This window comes from Patagioenas fasciata, chromosome 3 (assembly GCF_037038585.1).
Source record: "Patagioenas fasciata isolate bPatFas1 chromosome 3, bPatFas1.hap1, whole genome shotgun sequence".
NCBI lineage: Eukaryota > Metazoa > Chordata > Aves > Columbiformes > Columbidae > Patagioenas > Patagioenas fasciata.
In genome coordinates this window covers 46466379-46481128 of record NC_092522.1, presented here as the reverse complement: position 1 = coordinate 46481128, position 14750 = coordinate 46466379, and the positions used below count along the sequence as shown (strand labels likewise).

General features: G+C 36.8%; 1 protein-coding gene across 11 annotated transcripts in view; it reads left to right on the top strand.

Moving 5' to 3' along the window:
- Window positions 1-12954, top strand: part of MTR (5-methyltetrahydrofolate-homocysteine methyltransferase) — a 50917-nt gene extending 37963 nt beyond the window's left edge. For 7 of the 11 annotated variants that reach the window (XM_071806263.1, XM_071806261.1, XM_065835127.2 and 4 more), the window contains 9 exons: window positions 2109-2190; window positions 2994-3092; window positions 3689-3764; window positions 5255-5410; window positions 6118-6314; window positions 8852-9052; window positions 10296-10488; window positions 11244-11356; window positions 11496-12954. In XM_071806263.1, coding sequence (XP_071662364.1) covers window positions 2109-2190; window positions 2994-3092; window positions 3689-3764; window positions 5255-5410; window positions 6118-6314; window positions 8852-9052; window positions 10296-10488; window positions 11244-11356; window positions 11496-11582 — 1204 coding nt within the window. In that variant the 3' untranslated portion in view covers window positions 11583-12954. Of the gene's footprint in view, window positions 1-2108; window positions 2191-2993; window positions 3094-3688; window positions 3765-5254; window positions 5411-6117; window positions 6315-8851; window positions 9053-10295; window positions 10489-11243; window positions 11357-11495 lie in introns of those variants that run through there. The other 4 variants (XM_071806264.1, XR_011738306.1, XR_011738309.1 and 1 more) reach the window with 4 other exon arrangements.
- The last annotated feature ends 1796 nt before the right edge of the window (window positions 12955-14750 follow it).

The following is a 14750-nucleotide window of genomic DNA, read 5'->3' as shown; positions in this document are numbered from 1 at the left end:
TGTATTTTTGGCCTTAGCAAATGGTCCCATAATTTGACAGACAGTGAAGAGTAAGATCACTACCTGCCATTATTTGACCTGTAGTTATAATGCAAGGTTAACAGTGTCCTTTTTCTCCTTCTCTATGTGAGTCTCTTTTCCTGTGGCTTTGATACTGAGAATAAATATGGAGGTGTTTTTCTTTAAAAAAAAAAAAAAAAAAAAGGCTCAGGGACAAAGGTTTTATTCAGTGTTGAGGTCTTAGAAGGGCCCTTTCTTCAGATCTTTTCTTTTTAGTATTTGTACACAGAGCATTGTGACCTAATAACTGATGTCAAAATAACCAGCATCAAACAATTTTGTAGAATTTATTCATGGATATGAATGTAGCCAACAGCAAGGTGGCACTAGTTTTATCCTTGAATATGGAAATTATTGAAGAATACATGTTTAATTTTGTATACATAAATTGTGTTTTTATTAATGTGAACTGTATATAAATACATATTTATGCATATGCCCAGGCACATACAGTTTCTATAAAATATATGTCAAGTAAAGGTATTCTTTATGGAAGACTGGGTTGATAATGTAATTTTACTTCTGCAGTCTTAAGTTCAACTTCATGTGCATTCTCAAAGGTTGTGTACATGTCAGAAGTTGCTAATGAAAAATGATGTGCACTTTTTCTCTGTAATAAGTAAGTGTTGTTATTTGGAATAAGGAGACCATAAGTACTTGGAGGGATGGAAAGTGAGGTTAGTTTGAAAGAGAGAGAGGCTGTATTTTGTCTACAGAACCTACATAATATAGTGTCTTCATAACTTACAATAATAATGATGTTTACATCCTTACTCTACTGCTTTGGTAAATTCAGATGTTGAGAAATAATAGTGATGGTTGTGGTAATGTTTATTTTTTAAAAATATAAGAATTAGTATTTACTAGTTGATACAGTGCCATTGTAGGACCATGCCCTGTTTGTTTATTTTGTGTATTCCTATCAAAATAGAAGATTTAATATCTTCTTCTGAAAAATAGAGCTGCCAAGATTGAAAGTACATTACTTAGAAGTAAGTTTAAAAGATCCTGTACAGTTGGTTCCACATTTGTGTTGCACAGTCATCAGTAACCTCCATGTCCAAGTGCTTTGTTCCAAAATTTGACAAAACCCAAAGAAAAACGAGATCTGATCTTTGGTGTGGAAGGTCACCTCCTGGGCTCTGATTTAAATTAATTTAAGAAATGGTGTTTGACCTGAGCATTCAATAAGGAAACTGAGCTTTGACCTGCAAGGTCTTTGCTCCTGCACTTGCTTGCGCAGTTTGCCAGGACTCTGAGCAACAGCAATAGTCAGCTGCATTTCACATTACAGCTTATGCCACAGTTTAGGACTCCAAACTTTGATTTGATCAAGAAACTACTATAATATAGAAGTGATCCCTCATTATAGGCTGAAGTATTTCAATGAGGACTGGAATGAGTAGATGCTAAATAATTGGATCATTTGGGAATTTATTGTTTTTTTAATGTGAATGACTTGACTGACCAGGCAGGTGCAAGTTTGTAGTATTTATTGACCACTGGCAGAATTCCTCCTTCGGGTGAGTAGAGGGCTTGTGCCTCTGGTTTTGAAGTAGAGCATTGTAGAAATGCAGCAGTCATCACTGAAATATGTTAATGCTAATCCATAGACCTAGAAACCAGCATGTGGGAGGGAAAGATGTAAGATGAGGGGAAAAAAAACCAAGAAATTGTTAATTCTTGGCAGGCTTAGTTTGGAACATTCTCACTGAAATTTTGAGACTCAAGCTAATGAGTTGCTGATTTTCAGTCAGCTGGTAAGACAGTGAGGGAATGTGAGTTGGCACATTACTTATGAAGCATTCTGATGCTCTTTGAAGAAAAGTGTTTATGTACCTGTTATTAAAATCTGTGTTTAATCCTCCATACGTAGCAGATGGATGAATTGCATTCTTCTTTTGAAGTTCTGGTCTATGTATTAAGTCAGGATTTATTTCATTGGGGGTTTTGTCTGTGTGGGTTTTTTTGTTTGGTTGGTTGTTTTTTTTTAAATTTTGTGTTTTTTTCAGTTGTGAAATGCTCACTCTTTTTCTGTTTTGTTGAAGAACACACACAGCTGTTAAAATTGCCCCACGATATAGCGCACCTGTAATTCATGTCCTGGATGCATCCAAGAGTGTTGTGGTTGTAAGTTCTAAATTATAGTTTCTCATCCATGCAAACATATATATATGCTCTGTTTTTCTGCTGTGCCTCTCATGGTTTCCTCTGAGGCTCAGTGTTAAAGCAGAAAATCAAAGCAGCATGACAGAGACCAGTTTCTAAACTACTATTCCTTTTGCTTATTTTTTGTTGCCACGTGGTTATTTCATCTGATTTGTGTAAATTGTTGTCACTGGATACCTTAATTAAAATGCCCATTGCTCTAGTGAGAGTGGCATGATTCACTCTGAGTCCTTGACTGTAGTTTTGAGATGTTTTACAGTGAAGTGTGATGGGGTTAGATGTGAACTGCTATACTCTCTATTTTCTCTATCTTTCTGAAGTTAGCAATATGGCAACATTAGTGATATGAAACACGTGGCTGGAGTTTTCTGGGATGGATGCTCTATCTATCCGACACATGGGTAGTCTCAGCTGGCAAATACCTGCTGGAAAGAAGTAGGCCAAGCTGTACGCTTTTTCTACAACTATCCAGTCTCTGAAGCCTTGGACCATTCTCCTCTCAGGTCTTTCCTGAGCCAGACTTGGATTTGCTAATATTAGCTGTGTAGCAGGGCAGTGCTCTCAGTAGTAAGCATATTCTTAAGTAATTTTTTGATCTAGTTTGCAAATTAGTGGTAAAGGCTTAGTTTCGTGTTGTCAAGTGTAATTGGTAGCAAGCCTGGAAGGCACATGGCTTAGTCCGAAGTTCATACTCTGTCCTTACTGTTCTGTTTTACAGTATGTACTTAGTGCTTTCTCTTTTCTTTTTTTTTTTTTTTTCCCAGTGCTCTCAGCTCTTAGATGAAAGTGTAAAGGATGATTTCTTTGAAGAAATATTGGAGGAATATGAAGAAATTAGACAAGAACACTATGAGTCTCTCAAGGTACAAATGTAATTGATTTAGCTTCTTGTTTGAGGTAGTTGGCACTTGCCTCATTCCTAAAACTCCGAGTTTTTAGCTCCTTATGGAGACCTTCAGGTATATTTGTTCTGATTTAAAACATGCAGTAGAATTGATAGAAAACTTCCAGAAGTGTTTATGAAATCAAATTTTCTAACCTATAATGGAAAATTCTGCATGAGTCTAATACACGCTTGGCAAATTCTTGATTGTCCTCAGTGAGTAATCAGTGACATCTAGGATACCTCCATGGACCTGGCAGTCATGTCAACTTAACTAACTTACAGGAGACCAACGTTCTCCTGGGTGTTCATGTATTTTCAAGTAATAAAGGAATTCTGGTGTAGTTCAGAGGAGCTGGATATCTTGTAGGGCAGTTTTATTAGAAGTATACAGGAAAAAATAATGTATGTGATGTGATGTAATCCTACTTTTCACTTGTGAACTGGGAGTTGTTGGAACTGAAATCATCATCAGATTTGTCCTGAAGGCTATTTTGAGTAAAACTCTACCACCAAGTCAACAGTGACAGCTTATCTGTCTGAAAGATTCTGAAATTAACCTTTATGGCCATACAGGAAAGAAGATACTTGTCTCTACAGCAAGCTAGAAGAAAAGGTTTCCACAATGACTGGTCATCAGGCCATAGACCAGGTCAGTTTAAGTGTTGTTGTTTGTTATTGCCCTGTATTTTATTTTATTTTATTTTATTTTATTTTATTTTATTTTATTTTATTTTATTTTATTTTATTTTATTTTATTTTATTTTATTTTATTTTATTTTATTTTATTTTATTTTATTTTATTTTATTTTATTTTATTTTTATTTTTATTTTTATTTTTATTTTTATTTTTATTTTTATTTTTATTTTATTTTATTTTATTTTATTTTATTTTATTTTATTTTATTTTATTTTATTTTATTTTATTTTATTTTATTTTATTTTATTTTATTTTATTTTATTTTATTTTATTTTATTTTATTTTATTTTATTTTATTTTATTTTATTTTATTTTATTTTATTTTATTTTATTTTATTTTATTTTATTTTTTTATATATTTTTAAAATTAGATTATGGTTCATTAAACTTCAGGATGTAGGAGTGTAACAACATGAGTAAATTGGTGTCTGTCTGACCAGAGATTTTTTTTTTTGCATAAATTTGAGTGTCATGTTTCTGCTTCATATTTTTCAAAGTATTTTTTAAAAAATAAACTAATAGTTAATAAAAAATTGGAAAAAAAAAATCCTAAACCTATGTCTTACTCATAACACCATGTAGTTGCGGGACTGGCTCATTACGTTGCAAAGCTTGCTATACCATATTTAGGGAACATGCATTGCAACAGGGCATTTATATCAAATTCCTCCTTACACTTTTTCCTACCCTTCCCCCCTCAGTTTCTGTACCAGTTTTGATTTTTTTTTTTTTAAGTTAGAGACTAGAAGTATAAACAGTATTCCACAAGAAGTTGTATCCTGCTTTGTCTCATTTCATTTACAAGACTCAACAAGATGCTAATTTTCTATATCTCGTCTTAATAAAGGTTGTGTTATAGAGTATTGAACAAGACATATGAAACAAGTGCGAAGTTTGTGGCTACTTTGTAACAGAACTCAATCTCGCTTTTTCACTTGTGCATGTACATCTAAACAAGTGTGTGGTGGCTGTGAAAATTCTTATAAATTACGTATTAATTTATAGAACTGTTCTATGGTACCATACCATGTACTATGTCTGTGTATAGAAAGCGGGATTTGTAAATATGAAAGGTATATGCCCATAAAATGTGATAGATATTGACAAGTTGTGTAGGGTTTTTTGTCCTCTGTTTTGGCCAGTATTTGGGCCAAAGAAATAAGTTCAACAGCTAGGAAGTGTTGATTTATATGAATGGACAAAAGGCCTTACATTTTCTCTTTCAACTTTATATACCTTTTATGCATTTTTAATCACATTGTAACTTAGGAACAATCACATTGTATGACTTAGGAACAATATGACAGTAAGAATTCTAAGACAATTACTTTGGAAGAGGTGGAGTACAGTGGCAGAGGCTGGTGAGTGTCAGTTACGCTGCACATATAAGAGCAATATTAAATTATTTTTGTAATGTCAGATTGTACTTCTGATTCTTACAGTTAAACCAAAATTCATTGGCACAAAAGTCTTCGAAGATTATGACCTGGAGAGGCTGGTAGAATACATTGACTGGAAGCCTTTCTTTGATGTCTGGCAACTTAGAGGAAAGTATCCCAACCGGGGTTTCCCTAAAGTCTTTAATGATAAAACTGTAGGTGAGTGTTGAAATTGCATTTACTTCATGTAAATAATTGTAACAGAACTGCCATGCTGCATTAAGCTTCTGAGTGTTTTGAAATACATAGGGGTAGTGAATATATGTGGAAAGCTAGTGTTAGTGAAATATTAATTTGTTTAAAGCGATACTTAGTGAACCAACTTAGTGTGTGCATGTGAGGCTGAAAAATAAAAGGGGAAAAATCCTCAATTATCTTATTTAGAATTTACCTGACAAAACACAGGGAGGTATTTTAATCACAGAAAATGGCAGCAAAGCATTTAATGTATCTATGTGCACATTGTGGGTGAAGATGGCAAGAGGGCCCTTTCTCCTTTGGAAGCTATTCAGTATGCCTTGAAATACATGATGAAAATGCAACAGTGACACTAAAATTAATATTCTGGTTCTGCTGCACTGTGGTAATGCAGGTGCACACACATGTTCTCTGTTGCTCATTTTATTCTGCATCCTCTGCCTCTACTAGAATGGTGCTTGCTGAATTTTTGTTTCCCAAGATATATGTTGTTACGGCTGCATAGCCATAATCACACTGCTATCTCTCTGTTTGCTGTGGCTGACAGATGGTTGCAGTCACCAGAGAATTATGTGGAAAATGAAACGTTCATCTTCAGCAATTCTTAAACCCGTTTAGCTAGTTGTTAAAACATGCCTTTTCTAAAGGGTTCTCTTTATTTTTGATAGGTGAAGAAGCAAAGAGAGTTTATAATGATGCTCAAAATCTACTGAAAACGTTGATTAATCAGAAGAAATTGCAGGCCAGAGGTGTGGTTGGTTTCTGGCCAGCTCAAAGTGTTGAAGATGATATCTATCTGTATGCTGCAGAAGAAGCAGTGGGATCTTCAGAACCAATAGCAAAATTTTATGGCTTGAGGCAACAGGTACAATGACAGAACATTTATTAAATAAAGTTGTTTTTTTTCCTGATTTGCAAGAAATCAACGGAAGTACTGCTATTAAAATCTCTGCAGATGGTTGTTATAATCTGTCTGTAGCTTCTGTCTTCCCATTTCTTTAAGTAATAACAAGATCTTGTTAGTGATGGCCCAGATATTTATATTGTAGTATTTCTAGTACTTTGCACTGTAGTAGTTGTACAAAATGCTTTATAGAATTGACATTTTCAGATATGACATGCATTTTCTGTCTTCATTTTAATATTTAAGATGGCCTAAAGCACTGTGCTATGTAAATTCATTGCATGGATCCTATGTGGTAAATTAGAACTTAATGAGCCTTAATTCTCCAATATCCCTGGATTTTGCCTTAGATGAGAAATTCTGCTTGAATGTGTTAAAAGTTAAAACCACTTATAAATAAAATAATTGGAAAATAAAGCTCAATGGAGATAAGAGGTTTTGATAGTCTTAATTTTTATGTAAAATTCCCGGTATGAAGAGGCAGTTTAGAATTTGTTAGTTAGCTGCTAATTGTGATTGAGAGAATCATTATTTTAAATACTCATGCTTGAATCATACTTACCTAGATTTGCATTTGTTTTAATAGATTAAACATTTTCAAGATATTCTGCCTCTCCTTCTCTGCCTTCTGACTTGGCTCCCTCATGGTTCACGTATTCAGAGTCATCAAACATCAAACAAATTAAACAGCTACCTAAATCTCTGGAGGACAGTATTTGTGAGGACAGTCCTAGGCCAGTGTTGTAGAACTGTACTAAGAAATACATGGCTTCAAGCTTATATGTTCTAGTTCGCTGGAACAGATTATCTATTTCGTGGAGATTAATCTAGTGTATCTTGACAATCCATGGCAGACGTTTATATAAACTTCTCACAAGCATTCAGGCAGGACTATTCCAGGGCCTTACTACCTAGTTAAACATTTTGATATCCCACATAAATCAAGTTTACTACAGCTCCTTTTCCTGGCCTTTTCCCAGGGTTCTCCTGAGGACAGTATCTGGTTTGATGCTCTTCTTATAATGATTTTTACTATTGGAATAATGTTATTTTCCTTAATCTTCTTATCTTTTATATTCGCATTTTATTTGGGCTTTTTCTCAAAGGTTAAGGTCATGAAACTCTGTGCTATTGTGGCTACTGTTCTTCTGGACTCCATGTATTTTAGCTGCATCTCTTTCAGACTGGTGTATGCATTAATTCAGCAGAGGCTTCACCAGAGCAAAGTAGAAGAGTTATCTCATGTTTCTTTTACAAAATGTCCCTTTCAGTACACAGAGTTCTTTCCATGACACTGGCACTATTAAGGATGTGATGTAAATATAAAGGTTGGAGATGCAGTTCGAATTCTCCTTAGCTGTAATCATTACAAAGGAGCCTTAAAATTAACATAGATTCCACCTGTGCAGAAAAAGGATATTTCTTCAGTTTTATGGTGCTTTCTGTAACCTTGTAGTTTGTAGAAAACTCAGGAAACAGTTGCCCATTTTTCTTTGTTTGGGGGGTGGGGGGTGAGGGTGGGGTGTATGATGTTTTGTTGATTTTTTTAAACTGCATTTGGGAGCAGATGAAAAGCATTGATAAAGTATTGTCGTAGAAAACTTGGAGAGGAATCTTCAGCCACGTGATAGCCATGAAATAACTTGTAAATCTATCCAACTTACAGAGAGATACAAGAGCTGTGCTCCTTTTTAAATAGCAGTCATGTTCCCACAATGAATACGCTGATATGATCTGCAACTGTAAAACTTCTTGTTAGGTGCGATGGCCAGTTTTCAGTCACCTCTTTCTGTTCCCTTTTTTCCATTTGGGAAACGGATCCAGTGAGTGCGATTTTTCTTATTTGCATAAACCCACTTGAAACCTTGCTTGGGATTCAACTTTTCAGTAGTGATAGATGCATTTTGTTCATATCTGCGTGTGGCTAGTGTAAGCCTACATCAAGGGGCGCTGTTTTGTCTGGGTTACTGAACACGTGGTTTGCAGCACAGGACACTGGGAGTGTTTATAAACTCTCCCAGCCATTCTAAAATGGGAGTTGCAGAAGAATTTTGGAGTTTGCATAACTGGGACATGAAGCATCAACCATCCGTTTTGCTAACAAAAGTGGAATCTGAGTGCTAGAGATGGAAAATTCCTTCTCTTACCCAGCGGTTGGCACAAGGGTGTTCCTTCTTTTATAATAACTTGCCTGCAGAATAAGCTGTTAAATCTTAGTAGCTGTAAATAGAAGCAAAACCTCTCTCTATATGTGTTCAGTACAGCATCTCTCTCCTTTGACATTTTGTTCTTCAGTGATCCAAACACCCTCAGAGTAAGAGATGTTTTTCATCTAATTCAAGTATAAGAAAGCCATTATGGCTCAAAGACTACTTAGGTGTTTGTCAGAAATGCCTTAAGCCCTTTAGTCTTAATACTGGTCTTCAGATTAATAGTGCACTAATACTTAATAAATGTTTTAAATGTTCTTGTTTATTGCATTGGTTTTGTTCCTGTAGGCTGAAAAGGACTCTGCCTGCACAGATCCATATTACTGCCTCTCTGACTTCATTGCACCACTGGGTTCTGGCATTTGTGACTACTTAGGCCTGTTTGCTGTGGCCTGCTTTGGTGTTGATGAGTTATGCAATGAATTCAGGAAACAGGATGATGAATACAACATCATAATGGTCAAGGCTCTTGCCGATCGGCTGGCAGAGGTATGAGGTTTTAACATGTATTTCCTCGTGAATTTTCTGACTGCGTACTAGATCTGTGTGACAGGTTGGTGTTTGAAGCTTTAGCATAAACTTAGCCTGTTGTCTGTAATGTGTGCTCTGCATTAAATCTGAAAAAGAACTGGTTTTACTGAAAATGTCTCACAAGAGAAGAGCCTTCCTCTGAGCCAGAGGGAAGACTGTCCATATCTCCCAGCTGCAGAAGCATCTCAGCTCTTTATGAGGGTTTTGACGATTTGTAGAATTTAGTAGATTTTGAAACAAAACTGTTGAAAAATAACTTTCTTTAATAAATACACATTCTCTACATGAGAATGTGTTTAGACCCAGGTGTGACCCACCAGTTATACTCTTGAATTGCAGACATGCCTTCTGCTTTAATGATGACCGTGCAGATGTATCCAGGGTACAAGTCTTTTGACTTAACATGTTTTAGGCTTAGACAGACATGCTCTTGAAGCTCTAACTGAAGTGGTTTAGAAAACACCATCGCTCACCTCCTACCTCTCTACCCCCAGCTGCCTGCCCCCATGCTTACACCTAAATAACCATGTTAAAACTTACAGCAACTTTGGTGCAATGCAAATGGGGTTAGCTCTAGTTGGGCATCTCAAGCTGTAGCAAAATCTCAGAAATTATTATTAGATGCCATCGAAAGATATTTACTGAAGTGGAAATGTCTCCTGAAGGCAAACATTGCTGGCGAAATAGTGTAAGCTGCAAGAGCAGTTAAGAAAAGCTGTTGGTCACTTTTCAGCTACAGGGAAGGTCCTCTGCTAAGAAGAGCAGTGGGACTTACATCTGATGCTACACTGATGCAAGCATGATGTGGCCTTCCATAGCTAGACCTGGAGGAGACACTCAGATAGAAAAGGCCTAATGACTTTGGTTCTATACTGATGTATTGCTGCCGCAGGCTAATGAATTTATGTTCTGGTTACTTGTCCGCACTTTTACTTCTTCGAGTAGTAGGATTTTAAAGCAGGACAGCCAGAAAAAACATTGTCTACCAATAAGAGGAAAAACTAAAACACTTGATTTAGCAAAATAAGCATTGTCTATGAATGTTAATGCTATCGAATTTCTCACCTATGATAAGAGCTCCCTTAAAAATTAAAATGGGCATGGGGAGGAAGTGTCTATCATTTATCTTCATCAAATAGCTCTTGCATCAGTCTGCACAAATTAGAAAAAAAAAATGTATATCTTTTCACTCTATTCCAAGGCATTTGCTGAGGAGCTCCATGAAAGGGTTCGAAAGGAATTCTGGTCTTACTGTAGTAGTGAGCAGTTAGATCTCTCAGACCTACGCAGAATTAAATATGAGGGAATTCGCCCTGCCCCTGGATATCCAAGCCAGCCTGACCATACGGAAAAACTCACCATGTGGAAACTTGCAAACATTGAGGAGACAACAGGTACGTCTGTCTGCTTTAATAAGATTCTTAAACTGTTTTTATGTGAGTGAAGATTGAAATGGCAACAGAACAGTGAATTGGCTGGTGCAGAGCTACATGAAAAAAAAAAGTGAACTCAAACAGTTCTGGAATTGCTGTCTTCCCTTTTTCATTGCCATTTTATTTTGCTTTGTTCAAGGAAGAATTTGCAAAATACTGGCAGTGCTTTTGGTGAAGGAGTAATGTCCCTAATTAGCAGATTGCATGCAAACAGGGTTCTGCTGCACAGAGAAAAATTCCAGCATCCTTATGGTTGCCAGAAGACATTCCAGATATAAACAGGAAAAAAAGCCAATTCAGCAGTGTGTTTCCTGGTCCACAGAAACCTTGAGATAGTAACTTAGAAAAAAAGGAATGAATTCCATTTGTTTTCCTCTGATATTTTTAAGTGTCAGACATTTCACTGCTACTTCCACAATTCCAAAAATACATTGCGCTGTTTCAAAACCTCTAGTTACCCATTTCATTTGCTAAAATGTCCAAGTTTTATTTTCCTTCCAACTGTATAGTTACTCTAAAACTGTAATGAAAGTCTGCAATATATTTAAAGCTATATGTATTTTTTAATAGATGACAAGTGGAAAATGGTTCTGGGTTTAGTTTATCTGAAAGCTTCTTGGGTTTTCAGTTTGCTTGAAACCGCCTAACAAAAAAAGGCTCTGAATTATGCTTGTTATTGATTCAGAGAATATGAAAATTCTCATTCTCTTTTCCAGGAATTGGTTTAACTGAATCACTAGCAATGATACCTGCTTCTGCAGTTTCTGGACTCTACTTTTCCAGTCCCAAATCCAAATATTTTGCTGTTGGCAAGATATGTAAAGACCAGGTAACTTGCACTGTCCGTTGTGGTAATGCTGTGGTTATGCCATTCAAAAACGCCTTGTGAGCAGATGTTGCAAAAGATTTTGTGAACAGTAAAACCTGGAGTTTCCAAATTTTCATCATGTTTTGTGGTCCCTTTTCAGGTTGAAGATTATGCACGGAGAAAAAATGTGTCTGTCGCAGAGGTGGAGAAATGGCTGGGACCCATTTTGGGATATGATACTGAATAACTGGGACACTTGCGGGTGAACATTTTCTTTTGATGATCGGTTCACCAGAAGGAACAAGCAAACGCAACAATAAAATCCTTCACACTGAAAACAGCTTTTTTTACCACCTATCGCAATAGCTTGTCTGATTGTTTTTAATTTTTGGTCAAGGAACTTCTATTTCAAATCTGCCCTGTGCAGATTGTGACTATTGCCGATTCCTTAGTCATAGAAATATGCTTTTATTTATTTTTATTTCTTGCACAAATACTGTACATGAGGAACTAGATGAAGTATGAATTGTGGAAGCTGCAAAAATTTGTATCCAATTGGCTGTGGGTATATGTAGAACAGAATTTGACTTCTGTTATTTTAGTGTGTTTTGGCAAGTCCAGGAACAGAAGTATGATGTGATTTTTTTTCTGTGAAGTCAGTAAAGGTTTTACACTGCATGACCAAGAACAACTGAAGTACAACAGAACACCTTTTTAAAAATCTGTCTGCTTTGTGTTTAGGTCTTGTGATTGGGAACATATGTCATTCTCTCTGGATAATATCAGGATTTTAAATCACTTGGTGATGATGATTGTAGTTAGAACTATCAAAATAATACAATGTGCTGGAGCAATATCAGATATGCTTAATCATGACAAAACATGGAAGGGGCTGACTGAGCCCTTAGATTTGCGTGCATCATGCTTCCTCTTCCCTTCAGCAAGCCACGGTCTCTTTCTACTCTTTATAAAGGGTAACAGTACTTCCTACCTTACAGTTGTGTTGTAAGGCTTAGTTTGTATTGAAACAGTCTTTTCTATGTGAAAAATACAAGGGAAGCACCATCATTACTATAGACAAATGGAAAGCTTGGAGCTGACTTCAGTGTTTTACAAGCTCTTTAAGCTTCCAAGTACCTGAATTTTACAAGCAAATAGTAGCAATGCTGTCGTAAGTAACAGTTAATACCCTGCGCTGGTTCTTCACATTTAACTCTGAGTGAACTAATTGTTCATAGCTTTTAATAATCTCTGAAAAGTGCCTCAGGTATTATTTAAATGCTAATTTAGTAAAATATTATGACAAAACCCCCTCATTTTTCTGGTCTCTAATTGTAAAGAAAAGACCAATATTATAAAGAGAATGTTCTTTTAAATAGTTTATCTGTAATCTGTTAATAGCTATATAATTTTTGTAATGTCTTCATCTGATTTTACGCTGAAAGAATCATCTTGTCAACAGTTTAATAAAGGTTAAGCTGTCAATGGTGTTATCCTGTTAGAATCCTTTAAATGGCAACGATACAATGTGTGCAAAAGTCTGAACAGATAATGTCAAAATGAATATGCACATTGTACCATGAATCTGAAACTATAAAGGCTGCCATGGGGTTTTTAAAGCAGTTGAATAAGTGTGTTCTTAACTGAATGTTTTAAAATGTTTCATCCTTTAATGACGTAGGCAAAAATAATTTCTAAATGGATCTCTCTTCCCCCCTCGCCCCACATTAAGAGACTTGAGATATGTCCTTATCAGTTGATTCTTATTACTGAAACAGTTCCTCAGTAGGAGGAACTGGTTTTTGCCAAAAAAACAGTGAAAAATTCTTAATACAAAGGAAATCTTGTTCCTGAAATACGTAGCCTGTAAAAATTGAAATCCTCTTTGCTGTCTTTTTGGTACTTGCACTTCTGCTCATCAATTTAACACTTGGAATACCAGCCACTCATGGCTCATACCAGCACATGGCTGTGCCGCTATCCAGCAAGACCTGGACAGGCTGGAGAGTTGGACGGAGAAAAATTTAATGAAATATAACAAAAGCAAGTGTAGAGTAGGAACAACCCCAGGTTCCAGTATAGGTTGGGGAATGACCTATTAGAGAGCAGTGTAGGGGAAAGGGACCTGGGGGTCCTGGTGGACAGCAGGATGACCATGAGCCAGCACTGTGCCCTTGTGGCCAGGAAGGCCAATGGCATCCTGGGGTGTATTACAAGGGGGGTGGTCAGTAGGTCGAGAGAGGTCCTCCTTCCCCTCTACTCTGCCCTGGTGAGACCCCATCTGGAATATTGTGCCCAGTTCTGGGCCCCTCAGTTCAAGAAGGACAGGGAACTGCTGGAGAGGGTCCAGCACAGAGCCAGGAAGATGATGAAGGGAGTGAAGCATCTCCCTTATGAGGAAAGGCTGAGGGAGCTGGGTCTCTTGAGTTTGGAGGAGACTGAGGGGTGACCTCATTAATGTTTATAGATACAGAATGGATGAGTGTCACGAGGATGGAGCCAGGCTCTTCTCAGTGCAAACCAATAGGAGGACAAGGAGTAATGGGTTCAAACTGGAACACAAGAGGTTCCACTTAAATTTGAGAAGAAACTTCTTCTCAGTGAGGGTGACAGAGCACTGGAACAGGCTGCCCAGGGGGGTTGTGAAGTCTTCTCTGGAGACATTCAAAGCCCGCCTGGACACATTCCTGAGTAACCTCATCTAAGTGTTCCTGCTCCAGCAGGGGGATTGGACTAGATGATCTTTTGAGGTCCCTTCCAATCCCAAACCTTCTGTGATTCTATGATACTTGGAAGCAGAGGGGCTCATTAGTTTGAAACTTTGATTGTGTGAATGAGGTCAGAGTTCGACTTGTGCGGCTTGGTTTATTTGTTTGTTTTCCTGAAATTGGCAACACATGGGCCAGCGAGTGCATCTTTGGCAGAGTCCGATAGATGGAGCACTATGTGCACGGCTGCGTAACAGTGGCGGTGGCACCACGTGTACAAGCAAAGGGTTTCAAATGGTGCGCAATTATTTTAGCCCTTCACACGTAGCATTATCCACTGGGGAGAATTTTCATCTTTGCCTGCAAAATGTGTCACCGTGCAAACCTGTTTGGAAGAATTATTCATTGTTATTATGTTTTTATACTGCTTTTACCAAGGACAATCTCTTTAAAAGTTTGCAACTCTAAATTGTCACTTGACACTTTGAGTGACACAAATCTTTGTTCCAGAACAAAGGTGAAGTGTGAGGGAAAAGGGTCTCATAGTTGTACCAAGTAAGACTGTTTTACTTCCATTAAACTATATTGAAAAGCCATGGCAAGAAGTTACCTCTTAGAAGTGATGAAATAGACTGGATACTGCCCAGGAAACACTGACAATTTTAGAATGCATAAAAGAATTGCAGGTCTTTTCTAAATACTTCTAA